Consider the following 25,330-nt stretch of genomic DNA (forward strand, 5'->3'; position numbering starts at 1 on the left):
ATATGCAAGACGTGTGAGAAGGGTCCCGGCGCCAGGTATTCCCAGCCATGCGCCAGCTTCTAAGAGAGGAAGAAGCGGTCTCAGTAAATGTTGTTCCAAGTGGACTTTGAGCAATATTCTGTACAGGTCCTGGTTGCTGGCTTCCGCATATCCACGTTCCCTAGCGGTGTTGGCTCCAACACCTGGTGTACTGGTACCGCAGACGTCCGGTGCAGAATATCGGGAAAGGGGCCTTAGGTTTGGTTGCAGTCTTCCTCTTGCGCCCCATCGATATGCCTGCAAAATACAGTAGATACTGCTGAGTGAAACTCGAGGACGGCCGAGAATCCTAGTCAAAAGTGACGATGTCCGACCTTTGGAGTCGGTGAAGGAGGTCGACAGTGAGATGGTCTTCCGGAACCGTGTGTGGTACACTGTGCTACATCAGTATATGACCAGACATAGGCGTTTTAAGGTGTTGAGATAAGATTGGACCCCTCTGTACGCAGGCCGTTCCGACGGCGGTACTGTCTCTCAAACCCACCCCGTCACTGCCATACAGCGTTCCGCCTAGTATCAGAAACAGATACCTATACAGCACGAACGAGAGTACTACACACCTACGCGTGACAGGGTGACACAGTCGCTGCTCTCGAGACTCCCCGCGTTCAAAAGGCTGGCCAGCAACGAAGCAGCCATTAAGTAAACCTTGTGCGCTCTGTTGTTCGGTCACGAAGGAGAGGAGGTGACTGGTGTTCACAGGCAGACTGGAGGGCCCTCTAAGTGCCCGCAGACTCCGCGCCTCTCTTAGTCTTTCAAGTCTCCTGGGCAGGAATCTCTCTGGGAGACATCTGCCTTGGAAGGGCATGTAACATTACCTCTATCAAGGGAAACAAGAACGTCTTGGACAGATGGACGTAGTCTCTTTCTAAGAGAGCGAATCTCATTCCCTCCCTTCGCAACGTGTCGAACTGTCCTTCGTCAAAACGGCGTACTACGCGCCGGAGCTGACGCGCCACCTCTGCAGCCAGGCGTTCCTGTGCCTCCTTGTCAAGATCGCACAGCGAAACGTACGCGTCCCAGTGCTCTTCAGGCTCAAGAATAAAGAATTCCTCTTGATCTTCGTCATCCTCTTCACTGTCGTTGCTGTCTCCCTCTTCTGGACTGCGCCGGGTTGTCTGTTCTGTGTCTGAGGTTTCCCCGTCAAGACTGGCGGAAGGCGTGGCTACGTCTGATAACCGACGAGCTAAACCAGGCGCGGGAGCCGCAACAGAGCCGCCCCCCAAAGTAAAGTCAATCCCTCTGGCAGATTCTCCTTTATTCCGTGTCCCGGTTTTGTCGCCGGCCTGTCCCGCTTTGTCGCCGGCCTGTCCCGCTTTGTCGTTTGGGGCTTGTTTCCTGGCGTTCTTCCAGTGCTCGTGGGACCGAGAATTCTTTCTACGTGATTGGTGATCCTGGGCGGCAACGACGCTCAAGTCGATAGGTATATTCACAACAAAATCTTGAAAGTCCATCATTCCGAGGCTCCCGTCCGCGGATTTCTTGGGCTCCTTCGCACTGGGGTGCTCGCCATCACGCCTTTCCTGGTGGTCTGTGTTTCTGTTCTTTGTTCTGCCTTTCTTCCCTAGTTTCATCTCCACAACCACACATCCGCTCGCAAGCATCTCAATGCCTTTTCGCAAAGTCCAACCTTTATGACCGCCGTAGAGGCAGATCTTTGTCTCTCTCATGCTCGCTAGGTAAGAGTTATGGTGTTGGCGCCACTGTGAGCAGAAACCCTGTAAGTGCCCTTCTGAAAGGCCTTCATGTTTCCTTGCACGTCCGAGACTATGTTTTGTTTCCTCCTGCAGTGTGTCCCGTGTTGGTCTCACTCCGGATTTCTCCGATCGCCCACCCAAGTCTTCATTCTCTGCCCCACCGTTGCGCTTGCGGTACTCGCTGATTTCTTCCCGCTTGGCCACCTTGTCAAAAATCGCGCTCAGATTTTCTTCTAATTCCTGCCGAAATTCAGGCTGCAGCACATCTTCTATGTACTTGGCAGGAGGAAGAGTTTTGATAGAAAGCTGTCTTTCTTGCTTTCGATCTTTCAACCAGCCAGTTTCTCGCAGACTGTTCTTTCGTCCTACTGCCGAGCCACTTGGCCTCAAAGGCCCGGACCCCCCCCATCGGAGCCCTGATGGAGATGTGCCTCCTCCAAAAAGTCTTCTTTGGGGTGTAGCTTTCCGCAGACGAGGAAATCTCGTTCCGAAATCTTCCCGGGAATCCGCCTCCATCATGGGCACAGGAGAAGCTGCTTCACCCCACTCGTCTGGTTGATCGCCTTCTGGTGACCTCACTTCAGCCTTTACTCTTTGGGGTAGACGCATCACTGCCCGCAGCACTACCGGATATCCTCCCCCGGGCCAACTGCGTGAGTTCCCGTTTTTGTCTTTTGTGTCTCCGTTACCATCTCCCATCCCTTGCAGGTTTCTGTTGTCTTCGTAACCTACCGTCTCCCTCTCTTTCGCCGCTCTTTTACCCTCCCTGGTGTTGTTTGTTGTCTCCACCTTACCTCTTCTGCCTTGCTCTTCTTCAGCCCGGATACTATCAAGCGCAGCACTGAATATATGTCTTGTGGGGTAGACATTGCAAGAAAGGTTACCTACAAGAAGAAGATCGTTCCGGCGCGGACTACGTATAACTCGCTCTATCTCTTCTTCGATCCACTTAAGTTGGTCTTCTTGTTCCTTTCTTTTTGGCGATGAGCCCTTATGCTTCGTCTCTCCTTCCCGGGGCACTGGCGATCCTCTCCAGGCCGTGTGGTATGTTAGTTCCTTCACATCGGGGTTGGCGTTGGCGTGCGGTCTCTCAGTTGCAATAAATACATCTCTTCGTCTTTTGTCCGTCTTGTTCTTGCCCGCTTTTTCCCTTGTTAGCGTCAAGTAACGCGGAGAAGGCCAAAACTCTCCCACTGTGCCTGTACTTGTCTCTATATCCCGCTGGGCTTGTGGCTTAACCTGGTCTGGTTGCGTTGGTTGGAGTGCTCGAAGGCTGGTCTCACCGGAAAGCAGATTGGAGAGAAAGCAGTGAGAATCGATTCCATGAGGCATCAGGCTTTCCAGGAGCCCGCCGTCCACACGCCCGGATGGCTCTAGTCCAGTAGGGTGGCCTGTTCTCGTTTTTGCTGACACGGCGGCTGCCCATATTGCCGAGGACGTCCAGAACTCCGTGCGGCCTGCTTTTTCTCTTTTAGTAGTCTTCTGTGCCGTTGAATTCTCGTCTCTTGAATCTTTGAGTATCAGTGTGGGAGGCGGCCGGTAGGAGTTGAACAGCCATTCCACCGTATTGTGCAGAAAAGACACCCAGCTCCCTCTTTCGTACACTGAGGGTAGGTAGACTGACCGATATCTGTCTGAGCTTTCCCCCTCTCCGGTCTGTCTTGCCTGGTCCCTTTTTGCCTCCTCTTGCCTTTCTTCGTCACCGAGGTTTACGCGTGTTTCCGGCGCCCACTTAGCATTGGCATTCGCGTGCAAGCCCAGCTGCCCCGTGGTCCTCTCCTGTATTAAGTCCTCGTCTGCCCCGACGCTCTCGTACTGATGCCTACTCCCGCCGTCTTCGCCAAGCTTCCTCCTGAGCTGCGAACCGAGTGCGCTCTCCCCCTCTCCTGTACTTACCTGCGTTGTGCTTTCGCTGGCGTCTCCTAAGAACGTCTTGCTGGCCGGACCGAAGGCCAAGATCTGGTTATAGGTGTGCAAAACCAAATTAGGGCGGACCGCCAGCAGTCGTCGTTGCGCGTCATCTACCCACTCGTGTTCAATAAGGACGAAGACAGAAGAGGGAAGCACGTCTTTTCTCCAGAATGAGCCATCGTAGCCGCTATACAGACCTCGAGAATCTGCAAAGCGCGGCAGGTGTGTCCAGTGAAGGAGAAAGACGTCATTTGCGGTCTGGCCTCCGAACCAGCGCGAGACTGCCCGGCCAAAAGACAGAGGCGGTGAAGAAGTTTTGCAGGACGGGAAGGCTCGAGTGAAAAGAAGCATGAGCGGCCGGCTTGCGTTCGACGGGCAGGCCAAAGACGGTCTGAGTGCAGGGAAGCCGGCAAAACCTTCACCCCACACGAAGACGTCAAAAAAGACACCTTCCGTCGGCGTCGGCTCTTCGTGCCACCCCTGACCTTCTCTCTCCTTTCTCACGGAAGCGCGATGCCCGTCCTCGGGTCCTTCGCCCTCTCGAAGCGACCTCTGGTCAGAAGGTGGTTTCCGCGTTCTCTCTCCTGCTGTTCCCTGACTGCGATTGTGGTGCCCGCCTCTTGAGAACCGCGCCGCCTCCGTCGACTTTGGGTCACTGGTGGTTCTTTCCTGAGGGGGGCCCGCAGAGCTCGTGATAGTTTCCCTTCGAGTTTCAACATTACCCCGGGCTTCTCTTCCGTCCGCCCCCTGTCTTCCCTTCGACTGCGCGCCTTCTTTTCGCTCTTCGTCGCCTTCTTCTCTCCCGCTTCCGCTGTCGTGCTCGGCTTTCTCTTTGTCTCTGCTCCGCGGTAGTGTACAGTGAACCTTCCTGGTTTCGTTGTCGCAGGTCCTCTGGCTCTCCCGGATAAGGGCCGAGGCCATTTGAGAAAACCACCTGTCCATCATGCCGTAATAATATGTCAAAGGTTGAATGAAAAACAAACGATAGTGCCTGTGGCCACAGCCGGTTGGCGTCCTCGGCTGAGTGCTGAGAGCTCTGGACAACTTCGCCGGGACGGACACAGTAGAAATGGGAGTGCCGCTCGTAGAGAAGGAACCCAGGGAAGAGGAAAACGAGTCTACCCGGCGGGACGGAGAAGAATCATAACGTGGCGGCGATACAGAAGTTTCAGAGGCTGGAAAGCTAGATTGCGGAAAGGGGAGATGACAGGCAGGAGGCTGGGGAGACGAAGGACAACTACCAGGATTGTGTAACTCCAGAGCGTTGCATCGCTGAGATAGAGCGTTCCCTTGTGGCTGAAATGGCCTGCTGCTGCATTCGTCCAAAAGAGGGTACAGCCGGTTCAACCGCTCCATCAGTCTCAGCCATTCTTCTTCGTCCCAGGTCTCTTCTTCTACTGCTCCTCTTGAAAGAGGTTCACGCCCACCACCACCGGCATGTCCACACACGGCACCGCCGTCCTTGGAACAAGCAGAGCGGGGCAGGGTCTCCAAAGACGAGGACAGATCCCCCCAAGGAAAATTACGGCGGAGGTGTAGGGAAAGAAACAACACGCAACATACAGAAGAAGATTAAGAGCAACGTACACGAGAACAGCCGACAGCGGCTCGCGCAACCCTCCACGCCAGGGCGGAGGAAGAGCTGTCGACTCATGACGAGTAGCCACGGCCTGCTGCGCTCAAAACGAACGGTGAGACCGTCTTGACAAACGAAGGTCCCCATCATTGCCGCCATCGGAGCAGCCCAGCCACATGCCTGCCAAACCCTGTGAGACTGTACTGGATCGGGTGCATGTGCGTGCGCCTGCCTAGTCATCGCCGGCTAGAGCAGAGGTGGAATGACTGAGCACGTTTCTGCAGGGTCCGTGGTGAAGTGCGTGACGGGGCTGGCGATCTCAAGCAGTACAGCTGTTTAAGGCGACACGGATCGGCTGTCGGGGGGTGGAGCTACTCTTTGGCGCACGCCACCGGTTCATACTCGGGTCGCATTTTCTCCTCGATGCCAGGGCTTGTAGTGTTCCCGGGAATGGAGGGAGCACGTATGAGTGCGACAAAGAAGTTGTCTGCCAAACACGTAGAAGACACAATCGTGTACCAGTCCGGGGAGTGGACTGTGGAGTGCATGAAGCAAGAAGTTGACCGGTTTCATTTATAAGTGGTGTTGCGGCAGCAGCTTGCTGGAGATAGACATGTGTTCGTGAGTTGCTGCGGTAGCCTCTGTTTGGCGCCTCTGCGATGCATAGCGAAAACTTGGCCAGGTGCGGCGCTTGCATACTGGCTCCAGAGTCACACCCGCCACCAGATACAGCGAGCCAGATAGATATGATCCTAAGCTGTGCGCAGTACCCCGCGGCACTTGCACCTGCGCGAGCGGGCACTCGGAGAGTGAGAGTTTCGGGGGCGGCAATCAACAACAGCAGGGCAACTCGGGAGCGTCACACGACGCACTCAGGACCGGTCACACGGCTGGCAGATCCTAACTGCAGCTGCGATGCGAGAGGACGGTGCCGTGTTCAGACGCTGGCTGTCGTACGCTTCTTTGCCAAAGCATGCAAGTGCGCATGGTGTCCAGAGTTGACTGCAAAGGACCCTGCCGTGGAATTCTCCGAGCAGTCTCCTCGAATGAGCATACTGCTGGCGTCGTTAGATTGCACCTGGTAGTACTCACGGCATGGCAACGAGTGACGCGGGGCCTCGTCGTCCGGCCTTAGATTGCAAGTGTTTTTACAGCCTTCGACGCTCTGCTGCAGCAAAACGGTGCAGAGTCTGGGTTGGACGGAGTGTGTCTCCCCCATCCGCATGAGACTTCACACGGAAAAACCTAAGCAAAACAACTCAATCTGCCCGGCAGTGGCTGGATCCACGCACCGGCACGTTGGAGCGGTCGCCTTGGGCGGCTCCTCGTCACGAAGAAAGAAGGCGTCCTTCTCTGGACAGTTGCGCCCTGGCCTAGGTGGGGAAGGGTCTACAGTCGGCGTCTGCACGACGCTCGAGCGCGGCAGAGCTGCGCCATTTGACGGCAGTGGGCCGGTGCCAATTGATTTAGCGGGGGGCTCTGAGGTCTCTTTGGCGAAGCAGTGTCGAGCACTGAGGCACTCGTACACTTTTGGTGAAAATGGGTACCGACCCAGAGAGCCGCAACGCGCAATCGGCACCGACTGAGCATAGCTTTTTATCAACATTTTGTACATGAAATCAAAAAAAACTAATGAAGAGTCTTCACTTGAAATTTCTTTTAATTTGAACTCTTCAGAATTTTGTGGTGTTGCAAGATGTTCAAAATTAAGGGGCCGTAAGGCCTGTGCACCGGCCTCGTACACCTAAAACGCGAAGTCCCAGGTATGCAGGCGTGCGACAGAGATACTGTGGACCGACCCCATTGACGCTCTACCCGCACTCACATGGTCACAGCCCGTAAACAGGAGCTATGAAGCTTGTACGGACTGCCCTGTCCAGCAGCTGGGAGAAGTGACAATTCGAGATGAAGACAGCACTACGAAAATCTATACTTTGCAGTTTGGCTGCCCTCTCGCTACCTGTTTTGTTTTTTTTTTTTGCGAAATAGCGCGCGCAGCTGGCTGTTCCTTTGTCCATATGGTGCCCCTGTCAAACCTTGCCTCGCCATTTTCTCCAGGAAGACGTCCTCCATCTATTCTCAAAGAGACAATGAGCTGCACAAGTGGAAATTTCTCCTCTCGATGCTTCGCTTTGGGAACGCCCTGGTCGGTTCCTTGCCAGTACCACTGATGAACAACAATTGCGTGCGGAAAGAAGACAGTGTAGAAGCCACTAGAGAGTCGATCTCACGTGCGCGACTGTCTCCTCTTGTGAGGCCCAGCAACCCTGGCCACTTTCCTCGTGGCTATCAGCCAGCCGCTGGCCGCGCGAAGAGGGAGGAGTACCTAGGTGAACATGTAAGGCTACTCTGTGTTCCTAGGTTGGCGGAGGATCTGGTCGACACGGCGGGACAAGAACGTGACATCATCACTGTCGCGGCTGGGCGTCAACAGTTGTTAATAAGGTTCGACGCCCCCCTGTTCCAGTTTGTAAGGTGGGTTAGCCTTCTGAGAAGTCGTGCTCTGCACAACAATGGCAAACTCTGCACTCTCTAGGCGTGCCGAGCGCCCCCCCGCTGTCTAGTGCAGCAGCGCGGGGACGCTGTCCGCGAGGGTGCACCAACACCCCGGAATGAGAAGGCGGACCGCCTACAAAGCGGTACACACCTCCTACGACCTTGATGAGAGAGGACTGCTCAACTTTCCGGGTCGTGGAAGCAGCAGCTCTCTCATCCCCGGACACCGTTGCCCATTCGGATGATTATCAAAACTCCTATCGTACCAGCAATACCTGGAACTCCCCACACAGGAACGACACCTGCAACCTATGGAGGGACGCACTAGGGACCTTCAGAAAGACTCCTCGTTTGTGATCCTCGTCGACCAGCCGCAGCGTCTGGATAGTATCCAGGGTAGCTAACGTTGTCATTTGTGCGGCTCGAGCTGTTCAATGACAGATAGTCTTCGAGCGCAGTATGGCTGTGCACACCCGACAAAGAGCGCCAAAGGACTGCACGGTGACTGACACACGTGGAAACAGAGGGCGAACGGTGGAGGAGCGCGGGTGGGGGCTTGAGCGATGGCGGGTGTGACTTCAGCAGACAAGAATCTAAACCAGACGAGTACCTATTAGGGGGGCTCGAACACCGTCCAGTTTTTGCAGTGGACAGGCGTCAGTAAAGGAAAGCGCCGGAACAGCAAGGGACTTCTTTGCCTTCAAATCTGCCGCCTGCAGCGGACGTGATACCGCAGCCTGCCTTCGCCATCAACTGGGGAGGCGTCAGCGCACTGCCGGAGATGCAAGCGTTGGCGCCGATCGTCGTGGAGGGGGGGGCTGCTGTTTACGCTCAGACCTACCAAGGCAGACTTGACAGCGGTTGCGTGCTAGGGGATACCCAGGCTACCGATTGAAGTAGTCACTTACGGTAGCCCATGGTGGACGAACAAAGCCTTCAGTTCCGTTAACTCCGCGTTGTCTGCAGAAACACGTACACTCAAACGGGAGGCCACTGCTAAAGCCGAAAGCTAGGCAACCGCCGCCCACAGGACGCCAAACGCTTTGGTTTGTCTTGGTCTCCATTCCTGCTGAGTGTCGCGTGACCTTCCACTGTCATACTGGGACGTCCAATCCAGCTCTCACTGCCTTGAGAGAAGAGAGGCCTCGTCTCTACTACTGAGCCAGATTTGGAGCGTGCGTGCTCAACACCGTGACAGTGCGTTCGCAGAGCTTTACCCATGCGTCAGTAGTCCAACGGTTAGGATACCTGCCTTCCAAGCAGGTGACCCGGGTTCGACTCCCGGCTGACGCAGCTTCGTAGTTGTCTTCTTTCCTTGGATTATTCTAACCCGCTGCGTCGAACTAAATGACCTGGAGGTCGTCAAACGACGTCCCGGAGACGGCCAATACGAGCAGAGAGGCGTTCACTGAAGAAGAAGCCAACCCCGCTAAAGAACTGTCGAGCAGTGACTGGACTACGCCACGCCATATGCAGAGCCCATCTACTAATATCTGTGCTAGACCCCAGAGAGGCGTGGGCTCTCTGAATACCAAGCAACCGCACAGGAGAGATACGTGACAGTTCCTCAACTGCCTCCTTACCTAGGGTTGCGATGCCCTCTTCAACTCTAGTGGCAAGCTGTAAGCAAGACGTGGACAGCAACAAAGTAACTATGAGCCACCCTTCCACTGCTACATCCTACTAGCAGATATCAGGCATATGTATGTCTGCGGCCACCAAAAAAGACTCGACAAGTTGAATCCTGCAAGCCCAGAGGTATCTGGCCAAGTGATGGTGTGCTTCTAGGTTGCACGGAGAAAAAGCGGCCATGGCGGGAGCCGTCGCTGGACTGTTGTGACCCGCTGGTGTTTGTACACCTTTCAAGAGTCTTAAAATCGCCATGGGTCCCACATTAGTCAGAAAGTGGACAGAAGCACACCCACTACCTGCCCGAATCGGCCACTCCTGAGACAGCGCTCTCGTGCTTCCTTATGAGTCTCGGTATCGTCTTATACTCATGGATAACAGGTGATACCGCCTAGCCATGTATGTACATATATATACATATGTATGTATATATATACACATGCATAATGCTGCTTCGCCGCTGGCTGAACCGTACCCTGAAATAAGGAGAAGCACAGAAGAAAGCACATCAATATGTGCGCGGTAAACACTTACAAGAAATTCAAGCGCTTCGTCTCCGGTAAGAAAGAATGACTGGACCTAAAGCTACGAACTTCGTGGTGTATCAAGTGATGCTTCGGCCCTACCGGTGGGAGCAGAAGCAGCCGTCAAATCGGCACAGCCTCACTGTAACAGTGCCTTGACCAAACTGTCACGCGCGTTGTCGTGCCAGCCAGCTTCTGTCTGGCGACTCCTTGACCTACTATTGTCCACCTACAGCAAAACCGCTTCTGAATAAAGAACTGTATCACTCAACCGTGCGCTATCCTCTCGTCGATCCTTTCTCGTTTTCACCTACCTCGCCTAAGAGTGGAGTTAGCGGAAAATCTAGACGAGAGAAATTCACGGCAAGACGAATGAGAGCCCGCAGCTCAAACTGCTGAAATATGTGCATTACGCGCTCTCCCAACGCCTGCAGCCGGAGCCAGGATTGATTACCGATAGAAAACACACTGGCGCTGATTTAGGAGAAAGCAACACTTCAGCACGGACCGTGGGTGGATGCGGGACAAATGTTTGCTGTTTTCATATCTACTGTACAGGTGTCAAGCTGAGAAATCCATTCACGTGACAGGGCGAGGATAGTCATGCGTATGATTCTATTCGGACGGTCTCCGTGACGCAGATGCACTAACGGTCAAAGTCTCAGAAAGCAGTGAAAAGCCCCGGTAAAGTCAGTGTCGGCGGTCAACACCCAGACGCGAACCACTCTCAGCAGCAGTCACTCCATCACATGCACAACTGTTCTGTCATCCGCGCGGTCATATGGTTGCCGAGCTCCGCATCTAGAAACGGAAACACAAGGCCGACGCACCGATGTAAACGTGACTGCGGCCGACAATACATGGTAGAGGCCGCGCGAACCATGCCCTTCACCGATCACGAGAAAGCAGGTCTCGAACAAACAAGCCGTCAAATCCCTTCACACGGATCTGGGGATGCAGTAACTGGTTTCCAGGCTCTGACAGAAAGGCCACTCTACAGAAATTCTTTTACTCTTGAACCACAACCTTCTAACCCTGGAAAAACGACTAAGACACCGAGAAGATGCAGATGCGCCGTCCGGTCTGCAGCCGTGAATGACATGCGAACAGGTACAGCCCTTCCGCACTGCAAGGTAGCATCTTGGACACTGTGACACCTCGGCTGCCTCTCTCGTCTCCAACTCTCAGAACGAAAAAGGCTACGGAGTGTCCCCGGACGCTCCCAAGCGTTGCGGCCGGCTCCCACTAGCGTACGTCAGGGAGAGAAACGCAGTAAACAAACTAAACCGTATTCTGTCACCCAGATGGACATACACGGAGGCGAGCACGCGGGAGAGATGTCTCTTTGAAGCTCAACTCTAACCACTCGCACGTAGCGTAAACGTACCCCGAGTGAAACGTACTCATACAAAAATGGCCCTGGCGCTGTTCGGTGAAGAAAGTGTACGAATTTTTCGCTCTTCGCACTGACTACCCGCTTTCTGCTCTGTCAGGGGCGATCTTCCTGATGCTGGCTTTGAACGACTCGTCTGGGCTCACCTGAAGAAGTTCTGGATACTGCACGCCAAGAGCTGCTAGGCTCTCCGTAAGTCCCAGTATCTCCTCAGGCCTTGGTACGCATACGTCGAATCCGACAGACACTCATGTAAGAACATCATTCACCTGCATATCCAAACTCGTGAGCATTATGTCATGGCAAAGAGACTCCCAGGTCTTCGATAATCTGTACACGCTTTGGCATGTTGTCTACGGGTAATATTACATTTCCTCTACCTACACCTGAGCGTTTCTTGCCCTGGTGAGGGTTTTGCTTCTCTTTTTAAACTGCCCTTCTATCGACAGAGACTAGTGAATGATGGCAAAGGACTAAGTGGAGTTGTAAAACTTTTACACACAGCCTTGGGATTTCGGTACTCTACAGACGGCCAATAAGCAATACAGAGTGAAAAAGTCCGCCGGGAGCCAGCCAATAACGATATGTGCCCATATCGCCACCGGGCTGGATACACACATACAAATCTTATAGCATGTGAAACACACCGTAAGCTCCTGGGAGAGACTCATGCATATAGCTAATATCTGAATAGACGGTAGAGTGCGCTTTTGATAATATACTCATCATTCCCTCACCTCATGAACGGGGCACGGGAGAGGAAACAGCCTTGCAAGGCCTTGTCAATAAGAGATCCAGGCTGTACGAACACTCAAGAAAGCAAACTTACACAGCTCCGTCAGACCGCTGGTGAAGGCATCTACTAGATAATGGCGAAGAAACATGAGCGAGACAGAAAGAAAGAAGCACGGAAAGAATGCTGATCACCATAACATCCTAACCTGTAGCAGGGAAGTATCTTCCAAACTGGATACCTCCAGTCGGGGAGACAGTACGAATCCGACGGCGACGTTGTGGTGCCAACTTGGCGACACCAAATCAGTACAGAGGGACACCGTACCTGGCTCTTCTGAAAGAGAAAGCAAACGCGAGGAGGCACCTTCGCGTCCCGCTATGATAAGAAATGGCTAGCTCGTTCCTGCCGACTGCCGTCTTCTCTCAATGCTAACGTACTATGATCTCGGGTGGACTGCCAAAGGACCAAAAGGGATACTGAGAGTACTTACTAGGAGACTGACGAAAGTGAGCTTTCCTTTCGGACCAGGCAATACACCGGGGCGAGATATTCAGAGACACTATAGGCAATAAAGACCTTCACCATCGTGACAGACGCTTGCGTTCGCGTAGCCTACGTAAGTGAGGTGGAGATCTTCCGTGTCCACGAATGTTTCCCGGCGCGTGTAATCAGTAAACAAGAGAAAAGGACGAGATGAAACTTACGAGAGTAGAGAGAAGCACGAACCCGCAAGTGACATGATATTTTGTGAAGAAGAAAAACATGCGTCAAGGTGCGAGAATAAGGATCAAAAAACTTAGAGAGAGTTACACTCGTGCCGTTCAGCCGTATTTAGTGAAATTTCACTGTGAAAGTTTCTCTTCGGCCTTCTTCTTTTCCTCTCTCTTTCTTCGTCACCAGCACCCGCTTACGGTATACGAGAGGAGAGCTAGAGCGTCAAGGCAAAGAATAAGAGTTCGGGAATCTATCACATGCATCTGCAAAAAACTCAAAACAGAAAGGAGACCTCGAATAAAGAAGAGATTTTTTCGAGGCCAGACTATTCTGCGCGCGCTCAGGAGAAGAGTTCCTGAAATGGAGAGATGTCTCTCATATGTATTTTGACAAGGAAGACTGCTACGAACCTAACTTGTTCCTCTCTCAGAATAGACAACCTTTGATCGGCAGGTGTGCGAAAACAAAGCAGCACTGCACCGACAAACAGATACAAAAAGATACGCATATACAAATCTCCGTCTATTCAAGAACGAAGACTGGACTATACGCAGATGACGTTGGTTTGCAGGGGAAGACACACACCGCATAAATTATACAAAGGAAACCGCGTCGGTGTACTTGTACCTAAAAACATTCTATAAAAGCGTCCACAAGGTGCCCTAAGCCGTAGACAACTCAGATGGGAAAACTAGAGAAGCTACTCCCGTGATCCGAGGAGATCGTCTTTAACAATACGAACGAGATTGAAAATAAGACAGGTAAGCGGATGGCCCACTCACTTTCTAGGCACGGCGATAACAACTCCGGTTGATGCTTCAGCGAGAGACAAAGCCAGGAGCACTGCTACGGAGTTTGTTTTCCGAATTCCTAGTGTCGCCTGAGTGACTGAAGAAGACAAGCACCCCTTACCTTTTCTTCTATCGACTGAAGACCGCGTAGCATCAATCCCGCGACATGCCAGTCCAGTTGAGCTTCTTCGTCTTCATCGTGCTCCTTTTCATGTCTTTCCACCTCCTCTTCCTCTTGGTTGATTTGCATTCTACCTCCGTCACCTTCCTTCTTTTCCGGCCACGACCCCAATCGAACAGCTGTGTTGTCCGGCCAGGGATGATCTCCGACCATCGATCCCTCTCCCGATTCTTCTTTCGTCTCTCGTTCCCTATCTTGTCTTTGGCCTCCTTCTCCTCCACGCTCGTCCGCCATCTCTCCAGGCATAGAAGGCATGCGCTCACCAGCGGGACTACCGGCGACGCCAAAACTTGTCCGGTCAAAGGAAAGCGAAAGACAGGAAGGAGACGATTGAGAACAGAACGAAGACGGTCCATCAGATGGCGGAGAGGTCAACACTGTTGAATGAAGAATCGGACGCCGTGCCAGGTGCATTGCGCAACCGCGGACGAGGAAAACAAGATCTGAGGGTAAAGACAGGAACAAGTGAAGATACACAAACAGTAACGGAAACACCACGGGCCACACACTTATCAGCGTTGGGGGGAACTGCGTAGCAAGCTCCAAACCGATCTCTCCACGAAAAGATGAGAGCCCTCCAGGTTCAAGATGCCCGACGCCAATAGAACTAGGAAAGGTCATACCAGCCAGGCACACACCACACACATGGAAAACTGACACAACTAAAGAAGTCTCTTTCGGGCTTTCTTCTTTCTTCTCTCGTCTTTCTAGCAACGTTGCTTTCTGTAAGCAGGCAAAGACACTGCACAAACGAGGTGAGAAAGGCCATCTTTAACGACCCATCCCAACAGGCAACAGTGTTCATGGATGTCTTCCCGGCGATTGCTTCACTGGATATGACGATTGATATCGTCCCACCGCTACACCCTGACGGCACCGTCTTTCCTTAAGCCCCTTCTGTCGATAGAATGAAGCCTTTCTGAAGCCAACAAAGAGCCCGTTGTTTTCTTTAGTGTCCTGTGTGCATACCTTGAATCTGAAGAGCTGAAAGTCTTGCTGAGCTTCGACTCGTACTGCCGAGACCCCCTTCTTCTTTTCCTTGTCTCCGCCTCCGAGACAAGGCGGAAATCACGGCACCAGCGACGTCAGGTGCGTAGAGTCCACAGGAACAACTACCATGCCAGATGCGAATCAGGCGCTCTACCCTTGGCCTCGTGGAATTACGAAGCGGAGGGGCGTAGGAAAAAGATTCCTGTATTTCCTTATGCCCAACCACGCCTGTGTTTACTGAAGTCTCGTGATAAATCTCGACATCTTTTGTCGTAGAATCTTCGGCTGGAGAACGTAGATGAGGAAAGATCAGATGCTGAACTGAAGAGAAATCACAGTGACCGTTGTCTCTGAGGGGACCTACGGAGAGCACAATTCTCTCAGATGCAGCTGATATGAAAGAAGGATGTCGATGTTGAAGAAGCTGAAAAACATTTGTGACTTCAGTGATATCTTCGAAAGACAGGAGATCGAGATGCTTTAAGAAATGCATTTCTGCCGCTTCCAGAAACTCAATAGGCGCTGCCGTTGCGCCGCCGAAGGCAAACGGAATATATGAAGAAGCTCGCGAGGACATCAGCTTGTAGCCAGGTGAAGTTAGAGATGAATCAGCGGGGAAAGACTGGAAAGAACATGAAGAGACGGGAGTAAGCGATAGGTGCTCTTGACGTGCAACGGTTGTGTGGCCCTTATGAGATCTGTGCGGTGGCCGTGTTCTTTTCTTCGACTTCGTACAATTAAGGAGAGAGACTGAGCCCCCTTTGACTAGCAACTGCAAGAAGAACAGGAGCTCTCGAAGAGAAAACGCATGTAATATCCCATGAGCTTTGAACACAAGGTCACCCCACATCACAGAGGCGGAAGAAGAAAGAGGAAGCCCAGGGAGAGAGGAAGAACGCAAAGAACGGCTGCTAGTCGGTGAGACGCAAAACGACGGGATGGCAGAAGAGGAACTGAAACGAGAGAGGAAAACAGACGGCGACGAAGCAAGCTTTGTCGCGAGAGATATAACCTCGCGGGGGGTATTGGTATCGACCAAGAGCGGAGAAGGCGTAGAAGTCGGAGATGATGAAGCAGCAGCTGAACAGAAGCGCTGAGAAGTTAACAAGAACCTTGAGGAGCAAGAGAAAGGCGTGAGAAAAAGCGAACCGGAGGAGCGGCTACGATGGAGAGGAGGGACAAGATTAGCCGAGACAGAACTTGTCGTCTGTTTTGCAACAGGCGGTCTCGGGTTGGTAGAGCACCAGAAAGAGATGGAAGACAAAAACATTACCTGGGCATGGACACCCAGAAGAGGAACAGAGCTCTTTCTTTCGCGAAGAGATTCACGTGGTTCCCCGAGGGGAGAACTAGCCCGGTAAGAAAACGTGATGGAGTTAACCACAGAGAGACGTCTTCCTGTGTCTCCATCTTGGCTCAGCTCTCTTTTCTTGATTGACGTACCGGGCCTCCGCTCCCGCAGACAACACTCTTTGATACGCAGAAGCGGGGAATGTCTCGCGGTTCGGCAAGCGCTATAACACGCTGTTTCCGGAAAAATAGATGGAAGCATTCCCGTTTGAAAGATGCTTACATGCAGAGAAGGAATCTTCTCTATGCTGTCCTTTCTTGTAAAAAAGAAAGACGCGCTATCCAGGGAAGAGGAGATCAACCTGTAGGGAGAGGTGGAGACATAGAAGGAAGACAACTGACGTCGCGGTAGTATGTCTCTCGCTCGAGCAGATAAAGAGATCTCTCTTTTCTGTTTAAGACCACGGCTCCAGCAAGGAAAAAGAAGCCGGCCCCACTGTAGTTGTGGGTCGTGACCTGCTGATGCTGTAGAGTTGCAAGGTCGCAAAGAAGAGAATCTTGCGCAGGTAGCGCTGCTACTCCTCTCCCGACCTAAGAAGATGCAGAAGTTCCTTCTTCGACTCCTTCCCGTGTGGCCCCGTAGACGACTGGATGGCAGAGAGAAAGAAAAAAAGAGACGTGTTTTTCGGCAGGCAAGATAGCCACAGTGATCCTCATGACAAAGGAGAGGACGGGAGAGGAGGTGCGGTCGAGAGAACATCCTTGGTAGGCGCACGCACTTCACCCGCTGGAACCGTAAGTATACGACATGGCTAAACAGATGGAGAATGATCCGCTGTCAATAAGGTGCCGAGAGAAGTAAAGACACAATAAACAATCTTCGTGAACTAAAGCTACTGACCATGGATAATAACTGTACACACCCAAGTGTACATACGGAATCCCGTATATGAGGGGGTACCAGTGGGTCCCACGGTATCGAGATGCTTCTTTTCTTTTCGAGCAAGCAGCCTGTAGTTATGTCATGTTCCCTTCTTTCTTTCTGTCGAATATTCGTCTACAGCTCCATAACCTCGCCTGTCTGTAGAAACATCGGCTTCACACTGAACGGTATATCCACTCAAAACACATTAGTGGTCGGAAGTGTCTGCATCTTATCGACCCAGTTCCACGGAGAATCAACGGGGAAATACATCTCCGAGGTAGATCACGTTCCTCGCAGTACCCCCACCACCTTGTAAAAAAGTTCATATGCCTTTGATAGCGTACAACACATAGTTCGGGAAGTGAGTGCTGGATGAGAATTGTTTAATCTTCGCAGCGCTGCGGCACGAGGCGTACAGGCCGGTGAAACTAGACTGGAGAGCGAACGTCAAGGGGGATAGGGGGAAAGGGAAATCGAGGAATCCCAGTTCAAGCACCTTGTTTGTCAAGCGGGAAGCTGGTCGGCCGTCTTCGGGAAGAGGTGATTTTTATTGACTCCGGGAAAGTCTTGGGAAAGCCAAGAAACAACTTGACTGACAAGACGAGTGAAAAGAGCTGAGCGTGGAGTTCCCAGCATGGATGAGAGAGAGGAAGAACTTACTTGCGTCGGTCGATTCTCAAACTCGTGAGAGTTGAATTCATCCGTGCATGCATCGACTCTCCAATCCATGCATGCCGCACACTTCCTTCTACGAAACACGCATGCTCCAGAAGTAAGAAAATGCTCCAGAAGCGGGAGAGCAGACAAAACGGACGTTCTCGGAAATCGGAGAAGAAAGTAGAGGAGTTCTCTCGTGTTCTCAGAGTATTTCGCAACCTATTCTTGTGTGTTCACCCGGGGACGATTCGCTCAGAAGTAGGGAAACGCTCCATCAGTCTTGAGGGCGGTGTGACTACATTGAGAGAATCTGTGTTTCTAACGTATTTATTGGTTGTCCCACTAGTTGGCGGTGGAACGTCCCGCTCACGTAGAATGCAGCAGGGAAAACAAGATGCTATCACTTAAGTTAATAGAGCCTCTCACACGCCTTGTATTCTAGAGAAAAGAGGGAGGACCCCCATCTGCGGTATGGAAACGCCGAGCATCTTCGGCCGACAATGCAGATGAGAAGCGAGATTATGGCCTAAAAGAAGAAGAAAACTCTTGGAACTACGCCCGTTGCATGAAACCAGTATGTGTTTTCCCTCGTTCGGCCTGACTTGCAGTTCCTATTTCTCTCCGTGTTTCTACCAGGGGACGGACCCCTCTGGCCTCTGATGCTGGGGTGTGGCTGCATCCCCTGACTCTCTGGGACGGGGCTATGCGCGGAAACAAACAACTCCACACACCAGGAGGAAGTGCACAGTGGAGGCGTCACGATTCCCATTTAGCGGGAGGACGCTGAAAGAATTAACATCCGACGAAGCTGACAAGAACGTCCTCCTGCTTCTTCGTGGATCTTGTCAGTTTCTTGGTTGTGTGGGCTGCGTTCCCCAAGGTTTTTTGTTCTCTTGGCATCAATCTTCTTTTTTACGTACCGCTCTCCGACGTCTCGTTTACAACTCGGAAAGAGAACGGCATTCGCCCGTGTCCACGCATGAAACTCTGATGGCTTGTCTCTGACACCGGAAGGGACCAACAGCAGCCAGCTTCCTTTCATCTACAGCAGGGGGAAACTCCAGCGCCGGTGTCTGCACACCGCTGACACTCCTCACAATGGTGCCAATTCGTGCGTTTGAATGGTTCTTTTCCTCATCCTTGTAACCTGAAGATGAAGTAAAGAAACGATTTGCTTGAGGCGTGCTTCTGCGATACGACTTCGGTAGACTTGAGAGACTGGACCACACAACCAGAAAAGCGTACACGGACACATCAGCCCAGCAGAAGGGGGATATGAAACTTTCTCACTGATCGTACGTTCCGCCATCGGACATCGAGGTCTTTTCGTTCGTTCCTTCTCCCTGACGGTTTCCAACATCACAATGAACGAACCTGGTTTATTTCTCCCTGGGTGTCCTTGTGTTGTGACCTCTGCGTCTCCATCGTCTCCTGTCTCTTGCTGGAAAGATTACAGACGACATGCTCCTTTTTATGATAACCCCCCCACAGCCGCACGATCTGTCAGCGGCTCAGCGGCAGATTCATCCTACTACTTTCCAGGAGAGACAAAATGCCCGTCAAAGCTCCATGCTGATGGAGAAGTTTGGGAGAATTACTGTCTCTTCTCACATCCGAAATCCTGCCAGGCTCAAGAAAGTGCTTGCACCGAGTTCCGAGAGCAAGACTACCGGCGAGGGATGATTTCGGCACCCTCGTCTAACAACTCACAGTCACCGCACGCTACAAGAGAAAAGACAGCAAAAAGACGAGCGCGGACTAGAGGGCGTTTCGGGGTGTATGCTTCCCGTACCTCAACGGTGAAGATGAAAGACAAGCAAAGGAGCTTTTTTCTGGTGAAACCTCGAAGTCACACTGGGAAGAGGCGAGTCACACCTAGTGATTTCCGTGTTGTTTTTTGTGGTATCCGAGAATGCTTCTGGTTGACGGTGTTGTACCATACTCTGGTGGTCTCCGGTGTACGATCACGTGTCCCAGGTGGACCAACACAGGGTGTCCAAACAGGCTCTTTCTTCTGGAGAGAGCAGCCTTCGTGGCATTTCTCCCCTTCATCGTGGCCATCATCTCTTTACTCTCTTTATCCTACTGTTCTTGAACCGCCCTTCTTTTCCACTGTCACTCCAGAGTCTTCTTCTTTATATCACATGGCTTCCTCTTCGTCGTCCCGTCCATCAATATCAGCATCATCTTGTCGGTCTCGTTCCCTCACCCAACATACCTGTTCTTCTGCAGCTCCTCAGCCATCCTCTTCTCCGTGCTCTCCATCTCTTCGGAATTCTCTTCTTAATAGCCTCCCGACCAGTCCGCTCCCCCAGGAGAACTTCCCTTCTCTTCTCTTCCGTCTGCCCTCTTCGGTGGCGTCATCTGCAAGCTTTGCGCCGGACTCCCCAGATACGATTTCGCCCTCTCATCGACCCCCGCCTCCTCTGCCTCAAGCGCTACCTTCTCGTACTGTGTCTCCTGTTCTTGGTGGAGAACGCCGCAGTCTGGGTTACCTCTCATCTAGCTCTTTGAGGAACGGGAGATCCTGTCGGTTGTCACTGCAGAATGAGTCAGGTGTACTCCAATTACAATCTCGCCTTCTCTGTCCCTCCGCTTTCTTGGTTCTCTCCCTCGCCCCACTCCCTCAGAGCCTATCTCCCCCATCTCGCTACAGTCCGCCCGTCAGAAGCAGGGTTTCTCTTTGCCGTCCAAATACATTTCAGCGTGGTTCTACGTCCACTTCGTCAGTATGGCCATTGTCTTGTCTCTCTCGTTCACGCAGTTCTGTTTTTGACCGGGTTCACGGTGCGACGCTTCGTGGAGCAGGAAAAGATGTAGAAGTCTCATCTTTACACTTTAATTCACAGTCCGAGTCTATCTGTTTTCAGTCGGCTACACAAACTCCAAAGGCGACTTCTGCATGGGCTCACCATATAGCAGGTAGGGCGTTTTCCTCCGTGTTTTCCCTCACGGGCTGCGAGCTGTCCCGCCACTCCGACCTGTCATCCAATTATCTCTGTGCTACAGCTTCTTCAAAGGAGTTTACCTCTTGTCCGGTTAATTCAGCTGATTCGTTTCAAGAGACGTCTTCTCTTCTCTCAGGAGAGCGACTCTCGGTTGGGGAGCGTCGCCGACAAGACCGTCGCCTTAACTGGTTCAAGCAGTATCCGTATGCTCCTCAACACCCCGCACCTCCGAAGCCGAAGAGTACAGCAAAAATCGATCTCGATCCAGACAAGATCACGCCGTCTAATCTTCCTCTTCCTTCACGTCGTCTTCCCTCTTCTCTACGATGGAAAGCCTTAGCTGAGACCCCTGTGCCGTCACCGGTCTTGAACGCTGCAACTCAAGCTGCAGTCTCCTCGGCCCGTGAAGCTGTACGTACACTCCAAGCAGCAGGAACAATGGCAAGGAGAAGGAAAGGCAAATCGAAGAAAATCAAGAAAATTGCTCTCGCGAGGGCGGCAGTTGCTACCGCTGTCGCGGCTCAGAAGGCTCCAGGCTTGGCTGCTCTAAAGAGTGCTACTGAAGCTGCGGAACAAGTCCTCTCCTCGTCTTTCTCCGTTCAACAGTCGGGTGGGGGGCTGTCCCCGAGCGAACGAGAAGGAGGAACGGAGAACAGACAAACAGCAGAGGGGGAAGGAAAAGACGGAGTAAGAGATTCTATACTTCTTCGCGGTTCTCCGTCCCCAGGTGTAAGTCCAAAAGGGGGAGAGCGTTCTCCGTCTCTTCTCTCTATGCTTTATCCTGCCAAAGATGCCATTTATCCTCCTGATCTGGCATTTTTCTTAGTGAAACAACTGAGCACAGCCAAGTTCAATGAAACGGTAGAGTTGCATGTACAGCTCAACTTAGGGACGGGTCCAAGAGGAAAAGGAGGGAGACGAAGCGGTCCAACTATTTCTGGGAGGATCCGAGGGTATGTAACGCTTCCTCATGGGCACCTTGGACAGCTGGGTGTTGTTGCAAGACCGGAGGGCGGAGAAGGCGAGGAAATGGATCGGGAAGGAGACGGCGTAAACCCAGTGGAGAGTGAAGATCTGACGGGGCCGGCGGGTGAACAAGACTTAGGGCAGCGAGAGGCACATCAAGACTTAGAGGACAGATCGGCGATAGATATAAAAAAAACCGAAGAAGCCTTTTCCGGGTCGGGTTCGAGGGGTGAGGCTGAGCGAAATCTACAAGAAGAGGACGAGGACGTCAAAGAAGCACACGTCGAGAAGGGAAGGGAACACCTCGGGCCTGGAGCTTCTGAGATTGAATATGACGTCAGAAAGTCAGGAGGACGGCCAGGGAAATCTGAGAGTGGCATTGTTAGGGGAAAAAAGAGAGGCGGTATCTGGAGGAGGCAGAGAGTTATTGCTGCTTTTGTACATAAGACTGATGAGGAGAGAGCTCGACAAGCTGGTAAGGAAAGCGTTTCGCAGGAAGGTCGATAATTTCCTCTGTATCTTTGTATTTTCCCGTCCGTGTTCTTCTGCGCTCCCGCTTTCAGCTGGGTTTTCCGAGTCCAGATCATTGTCACCTACGATAGACTCAAGAATCTATCTACTCCACTGTCCATGGGGTGTGTCTGCTTTAGTTTGATGCCTTGATGATACATCGGCATGCAGGATAAGTTGCGTCCTGTCGCTACCTCTGTCTTCTGTAGTCACACCGAAGCGGAGCCAGACAGCTTTTCACGTCTTTCTGTCGTGATTTCGTATTTTCTCATACTCTTGCAACTGTGCAGCTGCCTCTAAGCAACGCTTTCTATAGCGGCCTTTGATTGGTTACTGGCGTTCCACGTATTTAGAGGTGAACCTCCACATTCAAAAGAGAACTTCTACGCGTTCTATAAGCGCTGCAATGCGAGGTGCTTCTGTTTCCCAGCTTTTTCCCATAGCAGCTGAGTGCAGAGGTGATCCACCCCCAGTTTGTGGTTGATGGCGAGGGCCGGAGAATGAGTACGTAGTTGAGTGGGCCTTTCGGGTTTGCAAGGGGCGACCTCATTGGTTGCGCTTGCTGTAACAGAATTCTTTATATGTCGGATGTAACGAGTTTGGGGGGGGGTAACTTGTACTTCACCTTTGAGGACGACTGATGGGAAACTACTTGGGACGGATGACCTGGGCAAAGGAAGTGGAGGCGGTGCATAAAGTTGGTATGCATGAGAAGAATTCAGCTGGTTTCTCCCGTCTTTGTTCAAGTCATGAAGAGTTCCAAGGCTAGTCCGCAGGACTCCCACAGGCGTAAGATGCTCTAAACTGAATCGTTACAGCCAGAGCTGCTCAACCCGGAATGACTGCAAAGTACGGCCCGGCTACGCACGTATACGGGGCCTACCTCAGTATACCTGTCCTCATTCTTTATTCTTTCAGGTGCGGACATTGTTGGCATAGAAGCGGTTGTTGATAGGATCGTTTCCGGTAAAATTGACTTCGGGGTTTTAATTTCGACACCCGACTTGGTGGCGAAGCTAACGCGTTACGGGAAGATTCTTGGTAAGAAAAAAGACCCTCAACGCACGGCTCTTTTGTCTCAGAAAAAGAACTGTTTCGTCTGCCTTCAGATGGAGCTCTCCACCCTTTCCAAGCATAGTACTGCTGCCTGTCGGAGGATATTTTCTTGCTGTCGCAAGCTGCTACTGTAAAGCTCCTCACATGGATGTAGAAAGCAAATGTGCAAGCGAGGCTTGCTTGTATCACAGGCAGCGTGCACAAATACATGCATGCGCAGCCTGTTTGGTAAGGGAGGGTAGAAGCCTGGCTTGTAGAAAGACATGCAGCTGTTCTTTCTGATCTTTCCGGGCTTTGCAGTTATTAGCGAGTATGGGGATCACATCGCCAGAGCAGGTCAACGTGCGAGGCGCATGACTCCCGGAACTTCTTGCGGCACGCCTGTGGTGCAGTCCCCTGGCACCCCCAGCTTAGCTTTCAGCCCTATGAGCCAAAGAAACTTGGTTCTGCGGTGCCAACCGCGTCCCGCAGGTGTTGAGCTATCCGCACCGTTCTTCGCCTTCCGTCACAGGCAGGGCGAACGTGTGTGTCTGGTGACGAAGACTTTGATGCATTGGCAAGTGTCTTCGTGACAGTGCGTATCATCCAGGCGTAGACAAGACGCCTGCATGATATGCACTGACGCAAAGGCTGTGGAGAGACTCTGAAATCAGTCTTTTTGTCCTTCTGTGCGGGTGTGTGGGAATGGGGACTGCAGGGCCGAAGGATCTGATGCCCCAAGTCGCGTGGGGGACGCTGACGCAAGATTATGTTGAGGCGATCCGGCTATACAGACAGACAACCATCCCTTACCAGGCAGACCGGTTCAACATCATCCATATCCCTATCGGTATCGCATCCATGAGCAAAGATGAACTGCGGGAGAACTTCGAGGCAGCACTCGCGTCAATCAACGCCTGCCGTCCTCCGAAGACAGGAAATAAATTTCTTCAGAAAGTTCACATTAGCTCGACCATGGGTCCAGGCATTCTTATTGATATGCGTCACGTGAAGGGGACTGTTGCCGCCCAGGGCAGCAGACACCGCAACACAAGAGAACAATCTTAGATTCACAAGGTGAGGGAGGAAGATCCCAAAGGGTACCTGGGGGAACACATGGATTACTACTAGGCAGAGAGCGGAGCTATTCCTGACACGGTCTCGAACAAGATTCTCTCTGATTTCCGAGGGGTTCTGCATCCAGTTTGGGGAATTCACTCATGGACAGATTGCACGTTCATCTCTATCCGACCAGGTGCTCCCACCTCCAGTAGTCCTCCAGGCCCGTATGCGGCTCCGGGTATGCGAGCCGCTGCGAAGAGGCTGTAGCGGTCTACAGCTATTCCGCCTCTGCGGCTGAAGAATGCTCATCAGCTTCCGTAATCCGTAGCCAAAGGCGAAGTTGCCGCTCTGTTTGTAACAGGCGACAAGATTTTTGTCAAAATTTCAGGGAGTGCACTGCACACGGACTGGGCTACCGGGATGTGGGGAGCACCTCACACCGGGCTACTTCAGTGGCTGGACATGGTCTCCAAAGGACATCTTTCCCAAGCACTTCGATTTCCCCGTGCTTTAGCGAGCCTTCTCCCAGGCAGTCTTTCAAAATACGATGAGACAGTAGAATGCAACGCGAACTCACACTGCGCAGATGTGTATCCTTATTTCGTAATGGCACTTTGCGAATACCTGTGTTCGTGACAGATAGCAGCTTGACCTTTCCATTGCAGCCTCGTAGACATCCTAGCGCGGCATCTGTTCTTGCATTGACGTCTACGAGGTGCCACGCGTGGCGGAACGTACCCAACTTAGTGTAGTCTGGGTGGCACAATGGGCAGCTTTTGATTGTAGAACTCTTTCACCAGCTCACTCGTGTACATGCGGGTCACGTCTGGCTGGCTCTCCGGCCTCTACCAGACGAGTGGGACCCAGTGGAGAAGAGACAGTGACTCCTCGACGGAATGACGCTGTGCCCTGTGAAGCCAAATTGTGGTCCCCGCAGCACGTAAAGCTGACATCGTCTCACCCCGAATCCTAATGCGTGCTGCGCCAACGCTGGTCTGTCGTTGCCCCTGGAAATCCGTGCCGGCTGGCTAGGACGAATGGGCCCTATCACATTTGCCCACGAAGTGACAGCAGTTTCTGGCATGTCGCTGCATTCCAGAAGTTACAGAATGAGGTGGTTTTACCGGAGTCCCCACTGTCTCTGTGCTGCAAGCCTGAGCAACTTAAGCTGTGGACCCTCAAGCAGACCACCCCCAGGTTGATAGGATTGAGACGGTGTACCATGTTGTCTCCACGATGGTTTTCTGAATTGTCCTAACT

At 52.4% G+C, this 25,330-nt stretch overlaps 3 protein-coding genes across 3 annotated transcripts; 1 reads left to right on the top strand and 2 right to left on the bottom strand.

Annotated features, from left to right (window-relative positions):
* Positions 1-794: 794 nt before the first annotated feature.
* CSUI_000738 (uncharacterized protein) lies at positions 795-5,135 on the bottom strand (the record flags this gene model as incomplete). The annotated part of the gene is made up of 1 exon (XM_068060969.1): positions 795-5,135. Exon 1 carries the CDS (start codon positions 5,001-5,003, stop codon positions 795-797), a length of 4,209 nt encoding a protein of 1,402 aa, XP_067927042.1. The 5' UTR covers positions 5,004-5,135.
* Positions 5,136-7,761: 2,626 nt separating this feature from the next.
* Positions 7,762-17,527, bottom strand: CSUI_000739 (uncharacterized protein). The gene is made up of 9 exons (XM_068060970.1): positions 14,657-17,527; positions 13,628-14,130; positions 12,913-12,978; positions 12,003-12,064; positions 11,412-11,481; positions 10,187-10,300; positions 9,303-9,339; positions 8,628-8,679; positions 7,762-8,182 (listed from the first exon to the last, which is right to left on the bottom strand). Exons 1-9 carry the CDS (start codon positions 16,725-16,727, stop codon positions 8,044-8,046), a joined length of 3,114 nt encoding a protein of 1,037 aa, XP_067927043.1. The 5' UTR covers positions 16,728-17,527; the 3' UTR covers positions 7,762-8,043.
* A 203-nt stretch (positions 17,528-17,730) lies between these two features.
* CSUI_000740 (50s ribosomal protein l1) lies at positions 17,731-25,090 on the top strand. The gene is made up of 3 exons (XM_068060971.1): positions 17,731-21,938; positions 22,892-23,014; positions 23,727-25,090. The coding sequence occupies exons 1-3, from the start codon at positions 18,914-18,916 to the stop codon at positions 24,074-24,076; spliced, it is 3,498 nt and encodes a 1,165-aa protein (XP_067927044.1). The 5' UTR covers positions 17,731-18,913; the 3' UTR covers positions 24,077-25,090.
* The last annotated feature ends 240 nt before the right edge of the window (positions 25,091-25,330 follow it).

Source organism: Cystoisospora suis (genome assembly GCF_002600585.1).
Source record: "Cystoisospora suis strain Wien I chromosome Unknown contig_290, whole genome shotgun sequence".
Lineage (NCBI taxonomy): Eukaryota > Apicomplexa > Conoidasida > Eucoccidiorida > Sarcocystidae > Cystoisospora > Cystoisospora suis.